Source organism: Topomyia yanbarensis, chromosome 3, assembly GCF_030247195.1.
Source record: "Topomyia yanbarensis strain Yona2022 chromosome 3, ASM3024719v1, whole genome shotgun sequence".
In the NCBI taxonomy this organism is placed as follows: Eukaryota; Metazoa; Arthropoda; class Insecta; order Diptera; family Culicidae; genus Topomyia; species Topomyia yanbarensis.
Window position 1 is genome coordinate 70,215,491 of NC_080672.1, and position 22,133 is coordinate 70,237,623.

Sequence of the window (22,133 nt, forward strand, 5' to 3'; positions counted from 1 at the left end):
TGTTTTTTGAATAAAAGTAATTTGTTCTATTTTTTTCACAAGATATTTGACTACTTGAACTAAGCTGTAGGGTCTGTTTCATAACCATTTCATTTTACTACAATTTGACAAACAGTTTCAATTAAAGCTGTTGCAAATAACGCATCAAAGTTCTACGGATAACGAAGACGTAAGCGTCAAAAATGAGAGAATCCGAGCGCAATTCCGAAAACACTTGAGTTGATTATATAGAAAAGATAGAATAAGTGCTCTTGAGTCGATTTCAATTGATTGATTCTTTTTTCTCTCTTTTCTCCGTGATTTTTGATCATCTATCTCATTTTAAAGAGCACGTCGTTTGGCATAAGTTCGTTTGGTATAAGTTCATTTGGTATATTTTCATTTAGCATAACAGCAGGTGACACTTGCCTTCGTTTGTCATAATGCTCATTTGTCATAATGTTCATTTGTCATAATGTTCATTTGGCATAATGGTCGTTTGGAATAATTTGACATATACATTGAAATCTCTGTTACATTTAGTTACATTGCTTTAAGTACGGTGCTGCTCGACATCGCACTGCTCCATCGTACTTAAACTAGATGATAGCCCCTTTGAATCTATATACCATATAGCCCTTGGCTTTGACGCATAAGTGAGTCCAGCGGCGCAAAGCTGCTGAGGATCCACCGGGTTTGGTGGCAGCCAAACCGCTCTCGGAAGCGGCGGCTACTTTGCAAACAAACCTGTGATCCACTCGTTTGCCAGGATTACTCAAACGTAGGGGCTATCAACTAGTTTACGTCCGAACGTCAACGCCTGATAACAGAGAATTCAATATATATTTCAGATTTTGCCAAACGACCATTACGCCAAATGACCATTATACCAAAATGACCATTCATAAATTATGTAACGCAAAAATTGCTCAAAATTGACTCCCTCTCCCCCCATGTAACAAATTGTCACAAATTTCTTCATCCCCCCTCCCCTATTACGTAACAAATTCCTTGAAAAAAAATTTCTTCGGTTAAAACATGTTATGTAACGATCTAGCTTACTCCCCCTTCCCCCTATGTCACAATATGTAACAACTTGGCGAACCCCCTCCCCCCCCCCCAAAAGCGTTACGTAATTTATGAATGGTCCCTTATGTAAAATGAACATTATGCCAAACGAAAGCATTTGTCACTTGCTGTTACGCCAACTGAACTTGCGCCAAATGAACTTATGCCAAACGACGTGCTTTCCTAATTTGATTCTACAAAAATAAAACGAAAGATTGTCACATACTGAAAACATGAAATCGAAACAATAATTCTAACTTAATGACTTGTAGACTCAACTAGCAACAACATTTTAGTCGCTCTCCGTGATAGCCTACTGATGTCTGTTCACTGTATCGGCACGTCGTTTTCAAACTTACATTCACATTAATTGATATATTGCTGGCTGCAATATTAAGTTTATTATGATTCATTGGCTAGTATGTGGTTTAGCATCAATTGACATCCGATGATAATAAAAATAAAATCACGACCTTTAGTCCTACGCCTACCGTGTACGTAACTGCATATCGGCGAGATTAGTAGTACACGAGTGTATTTAATTCGTAGGTATATCAACAACTCAGTAAAACCGCTGTTCTACCACTTTTTGGCTTGTTCACTTTTACATATTTTTCTTGTTTATTGCACGATTGTTAAACATATCACAATTTTCCGGATTAACAATGTTTTTTAGTGCGGAACGCATTCTCTGCTTAAACATGAAATTGTCTTCTTGGTTGTATTGTAATCAGCAAATTGAAATGTTTTTTGCCTAGCGCGCTTGAGTTAGATGCCTCGTGTTTATACTAAGCGTACAGCGTACTAATCTATTACAGACATTCAATTTGGGTATTATTTAACTAGCTTTATCAGTTTTGTTAAGCGTAGCAGTCACTAGCAATAAAGTGCTCATTTTTGAAGAGTTTTTGTGCTCAATTTTCTCTGAAACTTATATAATTCGTTTATTCGATTCGGTTCAATGCGTTAGCTAAACGGAGCTGTGGGTCTTTTATATATTTCCATGATGTAAACAATAAAAATGAAAAAAAAACGTTAATGGTTATATTAAATATTTGTCGATGTGTGAAGTGCGACCGGTTTGGCCCCATTGACTGGTACACGATTCTATTTTGATGGATTGTTTCTGTTTCACGATCATGTCCAAGGCAAAAGTACCTATCATTGTGGCACATTCCAACCCGATAGCATCGAGCTGCACTCATAAATATTATATTAAACAAAATTCAATTCATGTGTCAAAAAAATCTATTGGAACGATTCAATCCCACCGATATCGCTGCTAGCTAGCTCGGGGGACAGCTGAAGTGCTGTTGGTGCCGCTGCTGGTAATCGTACCTACGTGCTGTGCAGACCTCCTGCTGACGTGCTAGATTTACTTGTACTCACCCACTTGCCGAACACACGTGGGAAATATGTCGTTAAAATTAGTTAAACTATGTAGCATATTCGGCAGCTTTGATAGAACAAGCTATTTCAAATTAATCATGATGACTGCCAAAGCGCACAGCCTCTACCAAAGCAAAGCATAGGCAGAACCCAGCCAGCAGAGTGACGAAGCGTGTTGCTTGTGGAACATGGAAAGGTGCACGCTCGCGACAAATTGCCAGGTATCCGAACACCTTCTATCTCTGGCGGTCATCTGATGCGGGCTACTCATACTCTTAATCTAATTTGCTACAAAATTCGTGAGTGAGAAGTGTGTGTTGGTTGTACATCCATAAGGCCAGAGAAATAAATAAATAAGCGTGCGAATTGGGCGTAGCGTAAAAAATATCGGATTCGTTTTGTTTTTTTTTCTCCGGCGGTGTGAAAGATCGCAGGCAATTATTTTTCTAAACTGTAGGTCACGTCTGTACGTACCGGAATGATACGCCCCAGTAAACAGTGATGCGCCTCTTGAAAAATTAAATCGAGTTTGCTACATACTTGTATGCATGTTTGGAATTAGCTCGCTTATTTTTCTCATTGAACCATTGGCGGACAGCTGAACCAATTAGAGGAACAACTCGTCCCCAAGTGGCGGAAAAGGACTGCTTGCAATTCTTATTATAATTATAAATTCAAGAATAACTAATCAAAGGATTATTTCATATAAAACAGGAAAGTCTTTAGCACTACAATCCCTTTACAAAAAACACCTTTTGTTTCAACCGCGAAGTCTCTGCATACAGGACAGTCTCAGGAATATTCGCAGAATTAACATCAAACTTACGGCCATGTTCACACCAATGAAACTTTTTTATTCAGTATCACAGTACATCATTCAAGGAAGAAGCTCCTCTTTAGTGAGCATAAGAGTACAATGGCTTATTCTGGTTAATGTAAGAGCTGGTGTAGCTGGTGCCGCCATAAATCGGTTGGGAGGCGAACAGTGGTGCCGCATGTGTGTTGATAGCAGCCGCCGGTTGCGCTAGAGTGTAGGTCTTCGCAACTAACGGGATGTCGTACGACGAATATCCGTAACTTTTCTGATTGTAAGTTAAGGCAGGTGCATAACTTTGCGAATATGCTAGTGCTGGGGAAGCGGCATACGTTTTGGTCATTAGTGCTACTGCATAGGACACGACCGGAGCTGCTGCGTAGCTGTGGGAAATTGGGCCGCTTTGGACGTAATCGTACTGAGCAGGACTTGCGTAGGATAACTGTACGGCTGGTTGAGCGGCGTACGAAGTGTACGCTAATGGAGCGGCGTAGCTGGAAGGTTGGCCAACATAACCAGCCCTGACGGAGGCAAGGATGGCGAAAATCACGGCTACCTGTTGATGATAAAAATACCAATTAGGTGATAAATGTAAAAAGTGTTCTATTTCGAAGAAATTACCTTGAAAGACATTTTTATGTTTAATTTATATGTATTGTCTGGCTAAAGACTGGACACTCAATGATGCCTCACCAATGATTGCTTCTAATATTTATATAAAATTAATAGTCACAAGTCTCTCTCCAATCGTTCGCCAAAAATGCTGTTTAATTTTTCGGCATTTTCCGTTGTCCTTGCCAAATGGATTTAATGTTTAACGCTATTTATTGCATATAAGCGTGAACCGTAATCTATCCACATGTTGGTCGTTCCGCGGTCATGCTTGATTGAGAATAAGGCTGTAACTTTCAAAAGTGTATTTGCAGGTATCCTATAAACAATTTCTGCTGCACTTTGAAATTGACTTTTGGAAATTTCACCTTCACCTTTCACTTTCAATCTTTTGCTCTATGATCTACATTTTTCATAAATCGGTATTATTAAAATATTCCTTTCCTAGATATATGCACCATTTTTGTACCCAATAAGTAGGTTAATTTTGAGGTAAAGGGTTACTATTCGAATCCGCCCATCGATTTACAATGCACGATAAGGTATAAATGGTGTCATGCTTCATTATTTATGGTGCTTTGAAATGATTTTGACCTTCATTTTAATTCGCTTCGCTATCTTACCATTTCCAATTTAGGAGAGATTGCTACGGTAGATGGTGGAACTCTTACTGTTTCATGTGACGTGTATTAGATATCTCGACAAACATATGATTACGGCTTAAAAGCCAACTGTCAAAATTCTCTTTGAAAGGAAATTCCAGACAAACCGTTACTGGCTAAGCACAGTTTGCAGCAGTTAACGAAAGAGAAAAATTTTCTCTTTTGTTTACTACCAACTTCTATGATTGATGAGTAACGGTTTGTCCAGAATTTTCTTTCAAAGAGAATTTTGACAGTTGGCTTTTAAGCTGTAATCATATGTTTGTCGAGATATGATCCTTAGTGGTATTTTATGACACCTCGGCTGTACTTTTATGGTATATTGATTGTACTTCTTATTACGTGTACTTCATGTTCTTATGGTATTTTATGGTATTTTACAAGCTTTTATTTTCATTAGGGGGCTGTTGTTATTTTTGCACAATATTTTTATGGTGCTTTTGTGATATGTTTTATGTTTGTTAGTTATATTGTATATTTATGAAGATGTTAAGACTTTTGTAGTTCTTTATATTTATATTGTACATGTATGATGTATTTTTATATTCTGGATACTTTATGATGCCTAGTGGGAAATTTACATTGATTTTTGGTACTTTTATGAAAATTGTATGATTCTTCTATGAGGTATGCTATTTCTGGTACTCTTCTGAGATTTTTGTGATGTTTTAGGGATATTTAAGGTAATTTTATATTACATTTAATATATTTTTAAAATGTTTTACGGGTCTTCGTTAGTGTTTCTGTGGCACGATGGCATTTTTAGAAGGTTTTTGCTATATTGGCATCGCATTTTTGTATTTTTGTGATTCTGTTGTGAAAGTACCACAACGCTAGCTCCAAAAATGAAAACACGATTTTAACCTTCCGTCACTCGCGTTAGTGCACTGAGTGCATGCCACTCTGAAAATCTAGCGAAATCGTTTTAGAACACCAGCAGCTACTCCTTCAGTGAGCAATTAACGCGACCTCCGGAAGGTTAAGCAAACCCTTAGCCCTGCGTGATATCCTGTAAGAAAAGGATGGCTGATGAGAACTGTAGTGAAATCGAAATATTTGGTTTGACATAGCGAAAGATTCGCTATGCTACATTTCTCCTTCGTGAAGGAAACTTTAGGTAAAAACTGTTTTCCACTACGGACGGAGATTAGTTATAGAATTAGCGTTTCGACTTCATCTCATCAGAATCCAGGGGACAGGACTAAGCTAGCGCCGAATTGACGCTAGCTCCACAAACGAGGCCACTCAGATACTAACATACCTACGGAAGTAATAACCAAAAAGAAGACGACCAGAGTCACTCGAAAGCACAAAAAGCACGAAACATCTAACAGCGAAAACCAAAGCTGTTCCATTGACGAAGACGCAAACACGAACGAGGGAGAAGGCAGACGGAACGATCAGCAAGCAGCAGAGAGTAAACCTGACCATTACTCACCACCGAGAAAGAAAATTAACACAAAGAGGGGAAAGAAGTGCATCCAGGATAGAGGACTACAAATATTTGTTTATTATTATTTTTTATCTTTCATGAATTATAAATTAAATTGTATCATTGAAACTTAAATAATTTTCAAAAAAGGAGAATGACCCTGGAGGTTAAAGCCGAAAATCAATAATAACAAAAATATCACAACAGCTCCATTAAAATAATAATCACCGTCAAAAAAATTTAAAGACTTCATAATAATACTTCAAATATACCACAAATATTCAAAATACTATAAAAGTTTAACGAACATGTCACAAAATTTCACTAACCCTGCGGCACTCGCGCCGTTGTATTTCGTGCAACACCTCCCGAAACTCTAGCGAAATCTTCTTCCAGCAAGAGCGGCTGCTCATTTGGGGAGCCATCATTTGGGGAGCCATTCGTATTATGCCTCCAAATAATAGGGTAGAATCGATTTATACAGATTCATCAACATACTATAATAGCGACTTTGAAACCATCAAAGTACGATAAAAATGCCATAAAAATACCATGGAAACAATATATAAATACGACAAAGAACCATTTATGCATTATATAGCACCACAACAGAACAATAGAAATATAAAAATGCCATAAAAATATATCAAAAGTCTTCTTAAAATGCTGTCGTTCCACAGATACACTACTGAATGTCCATAAAATATTTTTAAAATATCTTAAAAGTAACATAAAAATACCATGCAATATCCCGGAAATGCCACAAAATATCCCTAAAGCTCCAGAAACTTACCAGATCATACCATATAGAAGAATCGTAAAACATTTATAAAAAATGAAAAAGTACTAACGAATAATGTGAATGTGTCATAAAACACCATAAAGACTCCAATATACAAAAATATTAGGAATAATAAAAATACCCATAAAATGAGGTATAGAAATACAATTAGAGTGCTATAAAACACTATCAAAGTACCACAAAAGAACTATAAATATTCAATAAAAACACAGATAATAGACATATAAGCTAGAACAAACTTTCCCGAAAAACCTGAATATTTGAAAAAAAAAGTATGTTGAAAATCATCGTCGCACACAGGTTCGCATGTGTGAATCACCATTGTATTAAAGATTTCAATCAGAAGATCTTCTAATTGATATCTTTCATTGTATCCAAGTTTGCATACAAGGTCCGTATAGCAATTGCTGACCAATCGTAGCGCCGACTAGTGACAAGTTGTTACTTGCCGATAGAATTTGGAATTAACAGTTTTATTTAGTATGTAAATACATTGTAAACTTGATTTGTATGTCGGTTATCAGCAGAGTCGAAAAATGTTCTTTTAAAAAAAATTGGATGAAAATGAGGAGACAGCGACACTATGCACTTTCTAGAGCACCAGAACTTTGCGAAAACGAAAATGAGACAAGGGCCTACGACAAACCATACGTGTAAATTCAATTTCATTATTTCCTCCGCAGACTCGTTTTAGCTTTGAGATTGAGAGCGACATTTGACCCTTCGATATTGAACATAGTACTGCGCGAACGAAAATACACTATTAACGATATTTACTTGTCGTTGTTCGATTTCGTGGAATTGCGAGCTAGCGATGATATTGGACGAATGAAGAACTATTGGTGTGTATATTCCCTGTGTTTGTTGCGTTCTGGTTGCAGTTCTATGATGCACATTGCAATAATTTCATTTAATGAAAATTAAAATGAGAATCAAAATTGCTAAAAAAATTTATTGCTAAATTCAAACGAGATTGAATTTTCGTATTGTCATAAGGAAACGAAAATCGCTACTTCAATCGAAAGAAAAAGCCGGCTTTGTCTATTTTGTTTTGCTTTTGTATTTGTATTTTGTATTTAGTAACGAAGGAGGCAGCAAAACGACGAAGATGATTCCAGTGGGTTTCATCGTTCATTGGAAGGGTATGAGAATTTTAGGCCCAGGTTATCAGTGAAAAACCCTCTTTTAATACACCTATTGGTGCACTTGTGCCTGTGTAGGGATTGATGGTGTGTTGGTTTGAGTGAGGTATAATCAGGCGTAATTTAAGGGGAGTTTAAAGGGCGGTGGTTGATCAGTGTGGGGCACGGTAACCCCTCGTCGTATACCCCTCGCTACTCCCCTGTTCAAATCCAGAAACCTTATTTTTTTATTCATTTCGTTTATTTGATAGGCACAAATGCGTTAGCTTGGCGGTGCCAAATTCTTTTGTTTTTACATTTTGGATATCTTAAAACTAGGAGGTTGCAATGTTGAAATATTTTTTTTTACAAAAGAAAAGAAAGTTTACAGCTATCTTTAGACTAGAAATAAGATTCAATATACAAGAGAGGGCCAAAAGATTTTTTTATGGAAAATTTTAAAACAAGGGATTCAGTTTAATATACAAGAGGGGGAGTAATAGTATTTTACGAAATATTTTATAGTTATCTTAAAACTAACAATATAGTTTAGTACACAAAAGGGGGAACAAATATTTATGAGAAATTTCACAGATATCTTAAAACTAGGGATACAATTCTATTTACAAGATGGAGGACAAGAGTTTCAATAAAGAGTAAAAATTATAGCTATCTTAAAACTTAGCCAGAAACCTTATGTCAATGTTCGTCAAAAAAATTTCGAGATTGCTTTGAACAGTTCCTGCCTCTACGGGCTCAGGAACCATTGTAGGTCCTGGTGTGGTCCAAGTGACTTTGGATTGTCATTTGTGATCTAGATTGGCAAATCCAAGTAATATTGCACCCGATTAAAAAAGTTCGCATCATTTTGATATCATAGTAGCACCAGTTTACATGGAAAATAGCTGTGTGGGCGCACTCTTAAACCCGTAACTCTGGAAGCGGAATTCCGATCGACACAAAATTCAATAGCAGCCGATAGTAAGGTTGTATCTAAGTTTGTGCAAATAGGTTCATCCATCTCTGAGAAAAATACATACACACAAAACGGCGTGCTGACGCTTAAGCTACCTAGAGGAGTATAGATCGAGTATATATAGATGAGTTCGCGGGCGACATCGTACTAACAGTACTGGGAGAGATGCCAGAAGAGGTGGATATATTGGCGATAGAGGCGATCGACAGGATTGGAAACTGGATGCAAGGGGAGAAGTTGCAGATAGCCCACCACAAAACGGAGGTACTAATTGTTAGCAACTGCAAAGTGCTGTAGCGAGCAGAAATCACTGTCGGGGAGCACGTCATAGTCGCGAAGTGGGCACTGAAACAGCTGGGTGAAAAAGGAATGTTGACTCACAGATTCATGCCGGTCCTCTCGATCTGGGTAAATAGGAGACAGGGTGAAGTAACCTTCTATCGGCCGCCGTTCCTGTTTGGTCATGTTTCGAACAGTACGTACATCGGTTCGGTCACGCGGTGTCACCCTTTCGTCCGGTGTGTCGTCGAAGAAATACCGGAGCATGGCTCCTCCCCGTCCGGTTCCCGTCCCGAAAGATTCCAGCGCGGGCGACGGTCGTATGTGGACCGGCTACGCAGCGAGGGCTTGCCAGCAAGCTGGCTCAACGTATACAGAGGTCCAGTGGGCTCAAAGAAGATAGCAAACGCGATAGCTTCAAGTCGTTGAAAAATTGTGCTGTGATGGGATGCGAAGTTTTTCGGCATCTCCAGATCGGTTAACGTTTCGACGGGTTCTGAAGTTCGCGACGGTTTCGGGATCGTTTTGCTACTCAGCGAGGGTTGAATAGTGACCAGACACAACGCACGCAGAGGGGCCAACGGGTTCAAGTGCAACTAGGAGCTAATGGCAGTGAAACTAATTCAGTCGGATCTCCAGCGCAGCGTAGAAACGAGCACCAATTTAGCACCCAAAAAGTAGGCTCACGTCGTTCGCTACGGCAATCGCCAGTGGACCGGTAACCCAGCAATCTGTAAGTAGATTGGAAAAAAAGAAAAACAAATTAAAACAATTTAAAATAACAGAAGATTTTTTTTTTAAATAATAAAATAAAAAGTACAATTCCCTCCCGAAGTAATACCTAATGGTGGTCCCGGTAGGAAGAGGATACGGAGATACGAGGGGTTAAAGTTTAGTCGATAGGCTTGCTGGAGAAAGAGCTGCAGTAAGAATCCGACAGTACCACGGCCAAGTCGGTAGTGGTCTCTTTTGAAGATTCTCCCTCGATAAAAAACGCATGTACACATACATACAGACTTTTTCCGATCTCGACGAACTGAGTCGAATAGGACACTCGACCCACCCGACCGAGATAGGTTGACACATTTTTAATTATTGCATAACCTTTCTATATGAGAAAGGCAAGAATGAGCAAAACTTCAAAAAAGTCAATTTTCGTCAATTTCTTTCAAGGTATCAAAAATACGAATCCTACTTATGAAATTTCACGTCTTGTTTCGGCTTTTATGGGAATTTAATATGTGACCGGACGATGCAGTCTGTATTTCCAGAATTATATAACCGATACGTACGAAATTTTATAGCATTTTGGGATAATATTACCTTCTTATGAGACTAATTTTGTGAAAATCGGCCCAACCATATTAGAGAAACTGATGTAAGTTTGTTGTGGTGGTCAATGTGACTAATGAGACTTCGGAAAAGTAAGGGAAAAGGAGGCAACAACCGTATGCTACACCTTCTATTTGATACTTGGTTTGTGAAAATCGGTTCAGTCAACGCCGAATAACCGATGTAACTTTAATTTTGGAATATGTCCGAGTCCCAAAACTTACGGAATTGTCGATAGTAGACGGTAAGTTAAAAGCATCATTAATTTTCCTTCAGTGATCTAGATCTGCAAAGCGAAGTAATTTGATGTCTATTTCAGTAGATTTTACACCTCTGATATATTACGATTGTAACGCTTTATATGAAAAATTCCTATGTGACCTTCCTAACCAACCTATAACTCCGAAACCAAAAGTCCGACCTGAATAAAATTCAAAAGCAGTTATTGGGAGTGTCCTATCTTCTTTTAAAAAAAGTTTGTAAAGATCGGTAAAGAATTCACTGAGAAATAGATGAGACATTATCTTAGGAGTTTGACAAAAACAAATCCATAACCGCACACTAAATAAAATCAATTAATGCCATAAAAATACCATTAGAATATGAATTACAAGTACAAAAAAGTACAATAAATGTATTATAAATGTACCGCCGATGTGCCATAATTTACCACTAAGAATATCATATATAAGTCACAAGAAACTGTAATATTCTCACCATCTACCGTAGCAATCTCTCAGGAATTGGAAGTGGAAAGATACCGAACGTATTAAGGTGAAAAGCACCGTAAACAGCAAAACATGACACCATGTATAATCATGCATTGTAAATCTAGCGGCGAGCTCGACTAGTGATTATTTGTACTGATCCCTTTACCTCAAAATTAACCTACTTACTGGGTAAAAAATGGCGCATATGTATATTTAGGTAGAAAATGCTGGAACAAAACCGACTTATGAAAATTATAGGTCATGGAGCAAACGATTGATTGTGAAAGATTCCAAAAAGTCAATTTCAAAGAGCAACAAAAAAATTTATAGGATGCCTCCAAACACACGTTTGTAGACACGGGCGATTGAAAGTTACAGCCTTATTCTCAATGAAGCATGACAGAGGAACGACCGACATGTGGATAGATTACGGTTCACGCTTATATGTAATAAATAGCGTTGAACATTAAATCCATTTGGCAAGGACAATTAAAAATGCCGAAAAATTAAACAGCATTTTTGGCGAACGATTGGTGACAGTCTTGTGACTATTATTTTGATATAAATATTAGAAGCAATCATTGGTGAGGCATCATTGAGTGTTCAGTCTTTAGTCAGATAATACATACAATTAAACATAAAGATGTCTTTCAAGGTAATTTCTTCGAAATGGGACACCTTCCATCATTTTCACCAAACTGACATTTTTATCATCAACAGGTAGCCGTGATTTTCGCCATCCTTGCCTCCGTCAGTGCTGGTTATGTTGGTCAACCTTCCAGCTACGCCGCTCAATTAGCGTGCACTTCGTACGCCGCTCAACCAGCCGTCCATTTATCCTACGCAAGTCCTGCTCAGTACGACTACGTCCATAGCGGCCCAATTTCCCACGGCTACGCAGCAGCTCCGGTCGTGTCCTATGCAGTAGCACCAATGACCAAAACATATGCCACGACCCCAGCATTAGCATATTCGCAAAGTTATGCACCTGCCTTAGCTTACAACAAGAAAAGTTACGGATATTCGTCGTACGACATCCCGTTAGTTGCGAAGACCTACACTCTAGCACAACCGGCTGCTATCAACACACATGCGGCACCGCTGTTCGCCTCCCAACCGATTTATGGTGCCACCAGCTACACAAATTCTTACATAAACCATAATAAGGCAGTGTACTCGTATGCTCACTAAAAATGAGCTTTTTGCTTGAGTGATGTACTGCGATACGGAATAATAAATTTTTATCGGTGAAAACATAACTAATTTACAAAAGATCATTTGGGTCAAAATTACTCCAAAAGTGTTTTATGTGTAAAAAAGAATCCGCGATGAAAGAGAATCCGTATAATAGCGTGTTCGAAATAGGGGTGGAAGTGTAACGGTGGATCATCAGAATCCATGAAATATTTGCCATTAAATCATTATGCATGCCTAAAATCGTCTCATTCTCTCACATTTCATGATGTTTTATTTCTTAAACGTGTGGATATATTTATTGTATCTCTATTAACTTTTAATTGCTATTTATAGCAAATTTGATGCTCAGGAGCACAAGTTGTTTCTCCGTTTTTTGGAGCTAGGGTCAATCCGGTGTTAGCTTAGTCCTGTCACTAAGTTAGTGTCTGATTCTGATGAGATGAAAACGAAGCGCAAATTTCATAACTAATTTATTTATACTCTTTATGCCCAAATGTGGTTTTACTAAATTTTTTCCGCAGTGGAGAAAAATTGGTTTGCACCCAATTTTTTTTGCTTGGGAGAAAATATAACATAGTAGTAAATTGATTCATACCACTCTCCTTATCTATTGGTGATAAATCTGCTTGCTAGAATTATTATAAACGAATCTCGCTTGAAATTCTTAGTATTGGCGTCATGCAAAGTAGTGTTTTCAGTACCATTAATGAGTATTTTGGCCGCTCAAAATTATTTCATATTTTCTTCTAAATATTCTATTCTAGACACTGCATACGGCATTGCTGGTCTAAATATCTGCTTATAAGTGAATAGTTGGTTCTTCCAGCAGAATCTACTTTTTCTGTTTTTACTAGAATATAGACATTCAAAATGAAGGGTATATTTTGGGCATTACTGTTGGGTTATTCATTATTTTATAGAACTCTGGCGATGTAATCACACAACTAGAGGTATGATGGACACACATTATAGTCTAACCTCTAATAAACCGAATAAATTACAGAAAATCAATAAAAAATGAAATATAAAAAAATTGTGAAGCAAAAAATGATAAAAAGTTTTCCAATTTATAAGATTAGTAGAATGATTAATTTAAATCAAATTAATTAAATAAATAAACCAAAGTAGTTTAGCTCATTAAATAAAAAATTAAAAACGTTCAAAAAAGTAACAAAATTAATAACCCGGTTTAATCTGAATCAAATTACCAAATTGGATGAAATAAGCAAAAGAAATGACTGAATAGAATCAATAATATTAATGAAATGTAGAAACTGAGTAAAACGCATGAACTTAAAAGACAATGAAACGAATAAAGTTAACAAAAGGAATAGAATGAATACAATGAATAAAATGCATAAAATCAATTAAATTAATTCAATAAAGTTAATGTATTAAATTCATTAACCCATTCATGCCCATGTTGTTTGTGGACAGCAACGTTTTTAAACAGCTATAACTTTTGAATGAGGCAAGATTTGCTCACAAAAACAAGGAAGTCCAATGAATGTGACTATTGCCTTTCATTTGAGTATTAACAGGTCCAAGGATCATCTCTAGAACTGAAGTTATTGCAATTATTCTGACTGGATTCCGATGGAGCAGTGCTGCCAGGGACAGTTTGCGTTGACGTCAGAAAATGATTTTTTCATATATCTTCCTTATGTTGCAATATTCATGAAAAATGATAAAACTTATCAATTTAGACTGTCTTTGGCTACGTTTTCCACCTAATTGGACTATTGTAAATATTCTAGGAGAATTGTATTAAGCATTGAAAGGTAAAAATTGAGCAGCTTCTAGCACTGCGAGGGACGCACCTTTCTTTATGAAAAAAGGCTTTTCGTGTTTCTTGATACCACCGAAAAAAGTTGGGCATGAAACGGTTAAATGAATTTAGTAAATGAAATTGAATTAAATAAATTAATTGAATTAATGAATCAAATGAATGAAATCAATTAAACCAATTCAATTATTTGTATGAACTAAATGAATAAAATGAACACTATTAATGAAATTGAAAAATTATAAAGTGAATATAACGAATGATAAATTTAATGGATGAATTGAATAAACTAAATAACTGTTTTATAAATAAATAAATAAATGAAATGAATAAAATGAATAAATTTGATAAAATAATTAATTGAATAAAATGCATTAAATTATTAAAATGAATTAGATGAATTGCGTGAATTAAATAAATGTAATTGAATAAATGAATTAAACAAATGAAAATAATTAAACGAATTAAATTAATTACATTAATTAAATTAATCAAGCGAATTTTGTTTAAATAATTAATAGAATTGATATTGTAAATACAATTACTAGATGCGTTTAAATTTATGAGCTTAGTTAAATTATTAGAATTATTAAATGAACAATATGAATGAAATGAATGAAAGTAATAAAATGAATCAAGCAAATGAAATTAATTAAATAAATGAATTGAATAAAAAACGAAACATAAGCAAAATGAAAAATGAATAAATTAAATAAAATAAATAATAGAAATAATTGCTAAAACAAATAAAATAAATAGAATGAATAAAATGAATAAGCCTCATAAGATCAAGATAAAGATTAATAAAATGAATAATGTGACTAAAACAAGTAATCGGGGACGGGCATAGCGTAGTTGGTAAATCGATTGCCTTGTTCGCAGTTCACCTGGGTTCGATTCCCAACTCCGCACATAGAGATTTTTCCAAAAAGAGATTTCTTTAACCCCTTTAACCTTTCTTTAAATTACCTTAAGGTTAAAACCTCTATAATCAACATAAAAAAGCTAAAACAAATAAGATAAATAAAATGAATTAAATGGATGAAATGATTAACATTAATGAATAAAAAATAGTAAGAATATTCAAATGAAGAAACTGAATAAATTGAATCAACTGGAAAATATGGATGATCCATTTCATTTCAAAATAAAAGCTGTGAATAAAATAAGTTAAATGCATTGAATGAATAAACTGATCAGAATGCATCCAAAGTATGGAACGAATAAAATAGGTGAAATGAATAAAATGAACTTAATTGAACAATATGGATATAACGTATACTGAACTAAATAAAATATCAAAATAAAATGATTATATATTTAAAATTAGTTCAATATTAAAAACGCATAAAATAAACAAATCGACAAAAATATATGAGATTAATAAACTAAAAGAATGAGTAGATGGAATGAAAGTAAAGGCAAAAATGGTTCAAATAAAGTAAATGAATAAAACAAATTAGTCGAATTCGAGAAACTTTAAACGCAATGCGCAAATCCGGGGAGCGACCAATGGCTCCCAAATTTTGCAAAGACATTTGGGACCACAAAAAGAACTTAAACAATGCTGTGCCCACTAGCTTAAATCATTTAAAAAAAATCCATACAAACGCGAGCCACTCTAATGAGACATTAATGAACTGCAAACCGAAAAAGCGACGAACCCCCGCATAGCACAGAACACACTTCACATCTCATTGCAGCTCGACTTGCTTCCAACCGGACAGAAAGTGGCACATAATCTTAAGTAGATCGTTCTCTCAGAAAGGACAAACTCCGGCAGGAGTAGAAGAAATCAAGTAACCCGTCTTCACCTTGAACTTTCGAGAGTGCTTTTGCATTTGCGCATAGTCACAGCCCTCGTCGCTATGGGTCGGTTATATGCTAGGTTGTCTTTGGTGTATCACCACAAGTGGACCATTTTGCCGTCTTGATGCTTGATCTGCTTTTGCTGGAGCTAAGCTGCAATATTATATGTTTAATGTTTGTTGCCACAGCCTCGCTCGGCCGGTCGGTCGGTCGGGTTGAAAGATTGAAACAAAGTTGTACGCATGATAGCACGCTAGCTAGGGTTATTGGTAGCACGACCTGTCCGATTATGTCTGAACTTACGGAGCTGAAAGGGCGCACGGAATGCTTTGAATTTGTGCTACTGCAGGGCACTACTTCGTGTTATTTGGAGTGGAATAGTTGATGTAACTAAATGAGAAGTGATGCGATTAACAAACAGTCAAACTCATTGCCCTAATACTTGCTGACTGTCCTGGCATGTGGCCGAATGGGCATATGATTAATGAACGAGTAAATGCAATTAGTAAAATCGGTTTTACAAACTTACATGATGTCTTTATTCGTAATGCTCCGTTGATGAATTGGAATGTGTAACCCGCGGCTGTATGTTGCTAGTATTTAACACTCATTTTCATCCATCATGGCACTCGTATAAAGACTAAATACCAGTTTAGCTTACTTTCAGACCTACCGGATATATCGGCATTCAGTAGATTGTTGCAATGAGCAAACACTCGAAGTCAAACAGATTGCTATGTTAGAATTTCGCTATCCTAAAACCGCAGTCCAAATTCAGCATTTTAGAATTTCTCGTTAAAAGTTACGTTGCGCATACTTTAGAATGAATAGAAAATTGGCAATGACACACATAACATGAATTGTAGTTAGTTTTGTCTAGATAATTATGAACAATAAATCATTGCCAATTTCGCGTCCGATTTTCAAACTTCCTGTATCATCGATGTCAAACTAAACAATCGAATTTATTATCAGGTTAACTTGGCTCCACAAAAGAACACGTTGCGAAGGTCGTTTAAAATGTTTCATTAATTCAGGCGCGCGATTTTCTATACTAATAGTAAATGTCAAAACAAAGTGATATAAAACATTCGGGTTAACTCAACGGCACAAAAAAATGGCCGGAAGGCTTGGTCGATAGATTTCTATTATTAATTGCTAAGTGCCACTAGCGACTGCTTTGCTATTTTGGGTAAATGAGGGACCTCCGGCATTTCTTCATGACCAATGGCTGGTGGAATGAATTATTTGATGGATTTCTCCATGGTATGAAATTCACAAGATTTTCTGCATTTGTTTTAACCGTTGTTGAATGTCTACTGATCTACTTAGTTGATGTACTAATAAATGTACATCTGGCATCCATTGAACTACTTGCTCCCGCGGAATCATGACTGAATCAAAAAGACGCATGCATGCACCATATGATTATGAACCCAAAGATATTTGAGACCATACGAACTACTCAGGCATATACAATGTAGCTTTTGCAACTATCCTCTCCCCTCGCTGATGATTCTAAAAGAAATGCATTCATCAATTTTAGCTCCAATTTACCAAGACAAGAAAATTTTATTCTGTTACCAAATTAAGTCAATTAGCCAGGAACCTGCACCTTTTTGTGTTTATTTAGAGTGTTTTCTAGTGGAGAATATATATCGAATGCTAATTAAAATAACCTAGAAAATCACAATTTTTTTGCGAGTTTGAAATTCCAGGAATCGAAAACTCGCTTACTACCAAATCGTGTTAAAAATGGCTTGGATGTATTTGACCCTTTTTAGTGTAAACTTTGCCACTGTTCAATGAAAATTAAGAGTTTTTTCAGTCATGTAGTTAAAAATCAAAAAACAAACTTTTTATTAAAAACATAATGCTTGAGCGTTTTTTCAAAACGTCATATCTGCAATGAGTTATACCATGTTCACATTACAGAGTTAAAACATGTTATAATAATTAGCAACAAGAAAAATGCCATCAAGATAGCCTTAAAACGTGTTTAACTCGTAGTGTGAACGTAGTATTACTCTCTTTGTTTACTTTCTCTTCTGTTAATAATTCGGTCATTTCAACATTTATCCCTCAACTCTTTGCATAATATGCTAGGTAAAACCACCGTCTTTCGATCTGTACTGTAAAATAAGTGAAAAGTGTTATAGTGACGCCGCAAAAATCGAAAGAGAAAGTAAACAAAGAGAGTAACTCATTGCAGATATGACGTTTTGAAAAAACGCTCAAGAATGTTTATTCTTCAAAAAACGACAATGAATATTGTAGAAGCCTGGTCAGCCATACGACGCTACTTAGTCGCGATGCTCTTACAAGAGCGCTGGACGACGCTGACTTCCGTTTTCCGGATATAATCCCGTATCCTGGTGGTCAACTGCTTCGTATCCTTGGCCCGCCAATTATTTTTGTACACTAGAACGCTGAGGGAGCCGAAAAAAATCCTCAATGGGACGGCACTGGGGCAAGTTGGTCAGGTATCTTCTTCTGCTCAAGATACTCTAGCCTCATCTTGGAGAATTGGGAAGACGCCTTATCCGGCCAGAAGATGTACTTGGCCAGACCGCTCGGCTTGAACCACGGCTCTATCCGATATGGCGTTGTACAACATAACTTTGATGCTTAAACTTATATTTTACTTCAGGGGGTGCGGCCGACTTATCGCTGGTATAGTAGCTGTCATTTCTTGGAATGTGGGTCTTCGAGAGCGGAAAGTAAAGCGTCCTCCAGCACGAGCGACGTCCCACGGTAGTTCTTCGTCATCCACCGGCACTGCGATTTCACGATCGCTATCTGCTCGTCCGTGTACTCGGGGGACCGACTCTTCTTCCGACAGATGATGTCCTCCATCTTGAGGGTTCGGTGAATCAAGGTATGGGAGCAGTGATATTTTCGGCCGTCGTCACGCAAACTCGTCTCCTCCTTGTTGTCGAAAAGCTTTTTCAACAATTCCTTCTTCTTTTTCATTATCTTCGGCGGATGACCGCTACCGGCCTTCCGCTCCATGCTCAGGGATGCCAGGATCCGGTAAACTGTACTCACGTTCACGTTTTCTTCTCGAATGTGGTCCACCGTAAACTTTTTTCCACGATGACCATGCGTGTCGTAAAACCGTAAAACACGCTCGAGGAGTGCTTACTGTTTCGACGCCATCTTCGATTGAACTGACAGCACCCGAGCGAAAAGAAACATGTCACCCATTTTTAGGGAGTCCAGAGAGCAATTCTGTTGGAGAGAAAAAAAAATTACGCTCTTTACTTTAATTGCAGAAAGTTATTGAAATCATTCCCATTTTTTATTTAACACGTGTAACCGTTGGTTGCACCGTTTATTGTCGGCTTCGCCACAATGAAATATTACACGTGGTTCACGCATGCTAATTTCTACCCTGGGTATTATATCAAGTTGTGTGAGTGATAGCCCGCCAAGTCTGACGTTTCGTCTGGGACGGAGGGATCACTCACGCAAGATCGCTCACGGATACATGCTAGGTATACCGGTCGCATCGGTTTGAGCGAATAATGTCGCACAACAAACCATCAATCGACGTTGCAGCCAGTAGAAGTGTTGCCAATGACAACCTTTCATGTCAAATATCCGATCGTATTTGACCGTAGTTCTATAGCCTTAGCTCAGCAAATGATTTGTTCGACCTCTTTTCGTTCTCAACCATCCAGCGAGATAGAAGTGCGCGCCGTGCTCTCGTTGAAATATTGTAAAGTAGTATCGTTAGAATATAGAGTGTATCATTGTTAAATGTGTGTTTCATTGCAGGTTCAGGTGATACGCGAAGATTGATGATTAGAATAGATCAAGTAGAAGTAGAAAGTGTAAAGTAGACAGTATTTGGTAAAAATAAAGAGCAAACATAGTAGGAAAAGTGTTAATAAAAGGTTTTTTGATAGATTCCGCTGAAAGGAGAAAAATAAACTTCATTCATCACATTTAGGCTACAATACCATTATTAATAGGTAATTTAGTTAACCTGCTCAAGAGCATGTATATATGAGGTAAAATTATGGCTCACTGGTACTAATTCGTTGGGAAGGTCCCCCAGCGGACCTATTATGTTTGGGCCGGAACACATTACGGAGAATTTCTTCCCCGGGTCGCCATAACCATTTTGGCATTATCCATAGCCATTTTGTACGGGTGTGAGTCAGCCTAAAAGCTACTCATCCACGCCTAAACCGAAAAAGAGTAAAATCCATTTGGAGTCATCCGTCGAACTTCCGGATATTGCAGAATGGAAACTAATGAATACTAGCCATTTCAAACAGACTCCTGAATAGTGCAGAAAGAAACCGTCGCCAGCCATTATAACCATCAGAAACCACCACCACTACTAACCACCACCATCACTAGCCAAGTTCACCACCAGCCAACTGCTCCAGCAATCGCTCCGGGTACCCGTCGTAGCCACCGATGTCGTAGCTGCCAGAACCGTAAACTGCAAGTACCTCAGTGACGTCGAACTTAATTTTAAAGCCGTGTATGGCGAATAAATTTGTAATGTTCTTTGCAAAACACTGAGCCCAATTTAACACCTATACATTAGTTTGTCCACTTCGTGTATTTCCGTACTCGTAAAGGAGTTTCAAGCGTCATCATTGGGTGGTGTCCTGGAAACTGGTCGTTCATAGCCGCTTTTGAGCATTTATCTTTTATTTTAGGATCAGTGAATTGGCATTCCCCCTCGGGTGTGAACGTTGATCGATGAACCCGTTTTCATCTGTTCCCGTTGTCGAATGAGTGACCTGGAGAGTACAGGTGAAGCAAGTGATTAATACCCATAGCATAGAGCATATACCCACTGAGCAAGTCGAGGGGCTACACACTCATTACTGCCACCTTAACAGATTGCACGAGACACTCCCACTCACCATCCATGTGTGGTGTGTCGGATGGAATAAACCTACAACTCCAAATTAATGTTGAACGTATTAAGGGAGGTATCTGGTGTAGTGGGCAAAAAATCGGTTTCTTTTTTATCAATTTAGTTGTTACTATTGAACCTTTAGAATAGTCTTCCGAAATCTCGGTGGCCACTTCGCTGAACTTCTTTTGTTTTAAACAACCATGCATTTCTTGCGCGTATTTGCCAAAACACATGAAGATTTCAATCTATCGGCAAGTTTTAGAAAAACTGACAGCGATAAAAATTCAGTGTAAACAATACACTCCAAACTACATCTACCCAAATTTTCAATTTTCCACATCGTTTTTTCTGTGATACAATTTGATAAGGGACACCCTGTAATAGCGTTCTTTTCGAAACATCGTTTTTCAAAGTGGCGAACACGATAACTCAAAAACTAATCAACGAATTTATTTTATTTTTTTATGATGAACCACAAAAAACTGAATAATTTTTTTTCTCCCTATTATTTTGAAGAAAGTGAGTGAATTTTCAGTAAAATTTGAGGTTATTCGGTTTTCATGAAACCATTTTCCGAAATTAGAAGTTTTTTCTATCTGCTTTTTTCATCGAGTAACTACAAGTCTAAGTTTTACAAATTTTATTGAATTTCTTATATCGCCGCGGCGCTCCCCGACGTGGAAATGGTTGGACGTCTACTGGCTCTGCGTGACTGATTTTTTTTTCGTGAACAATGCATGTATAAATAGATTACATTGAATGATGCATGTATAAATAGAGACATTACACAAAATATCCATTGTTGCCATGCCTTCAAAATAGAACTTTCGGTTTGAGCACTTTACACCAGATGCCCTCCTTAATAACTATGTTATGTTGATATAATTTTTCAATGTTATTATTCTTGGTTCCTTCGGTGAAGGTATTTTTTCGAACAAAAAAGAAGCGCACATTTTTTTTCCTAATCATTAACAAGCGCAAACCTATGAGATTATATGCCATGTAACATGGTTTGATATTTTACAGTTGAATTCCCCTTTTCAAATGTTAGAGAAACAAAAAAACGGCTGATATGGTCATTGAAAATAATGTTTGGTTGAAGCTGAATTGCACTGAATCGTAATAAACAATGTACAATCTCGAAACAGTTTTTTATATGAATTTTAGAAAAATTAGAGCGATCGGGTTTCGCTTCAGAGATTTTAAGCAAAAAGGTTACTAGGTGTATCACTAAAAGATAAGGAAATTTGGAAATCTTATCTGTAATCTTGACCGGGTGG

At 37.1% G+C, this 22,133-nt stretch overlaps 2 protein-coding genes across 2 annotated transcripts; one reads left to right on the top strand and one right to left on the bottom strand.

Moving 5' to 3' along the window:
* Positions 1-3,332: 3,332 nt before the first annotated feature.
* Positions 3,333-3,883, bottom strand: LOC131686978 (cuticle protein-like). The gene is made up of 2 exons (XM_058971015.1): positions 3,872-3,883; positions 3,333-3,806 (listed from the first exon to the last, which is right to left on the bottom strand). Exons 1-2 carry the CDS (start codon positions 3,881-3,883, stop codon positions 3,333-3,335), a joined length of 486 nt encoding a protein of 161 aa, XP_058826998.1.
* Positions 3,884-11,819: 7,936 nt separating this feature from the next.
* Positions 11,820-12,367, top strand: LOC131686979 (cuticle protein-like). The gene is made up of 2 exons (XM_058971016.1): positions 11,820-11,831; positions 11,897-12,367. The coding sequence occupies exons 1-2, from the start codon at positions 11,820-11,822 to the stop codon at positions 12,365-12,367; spliced, it is 483 nt and encodes a 160-aa protein (XP_058826999.1).
* The last annotated feature ends 9,766 nt before the right edge of the window (positions 12,368-22,133 follow it).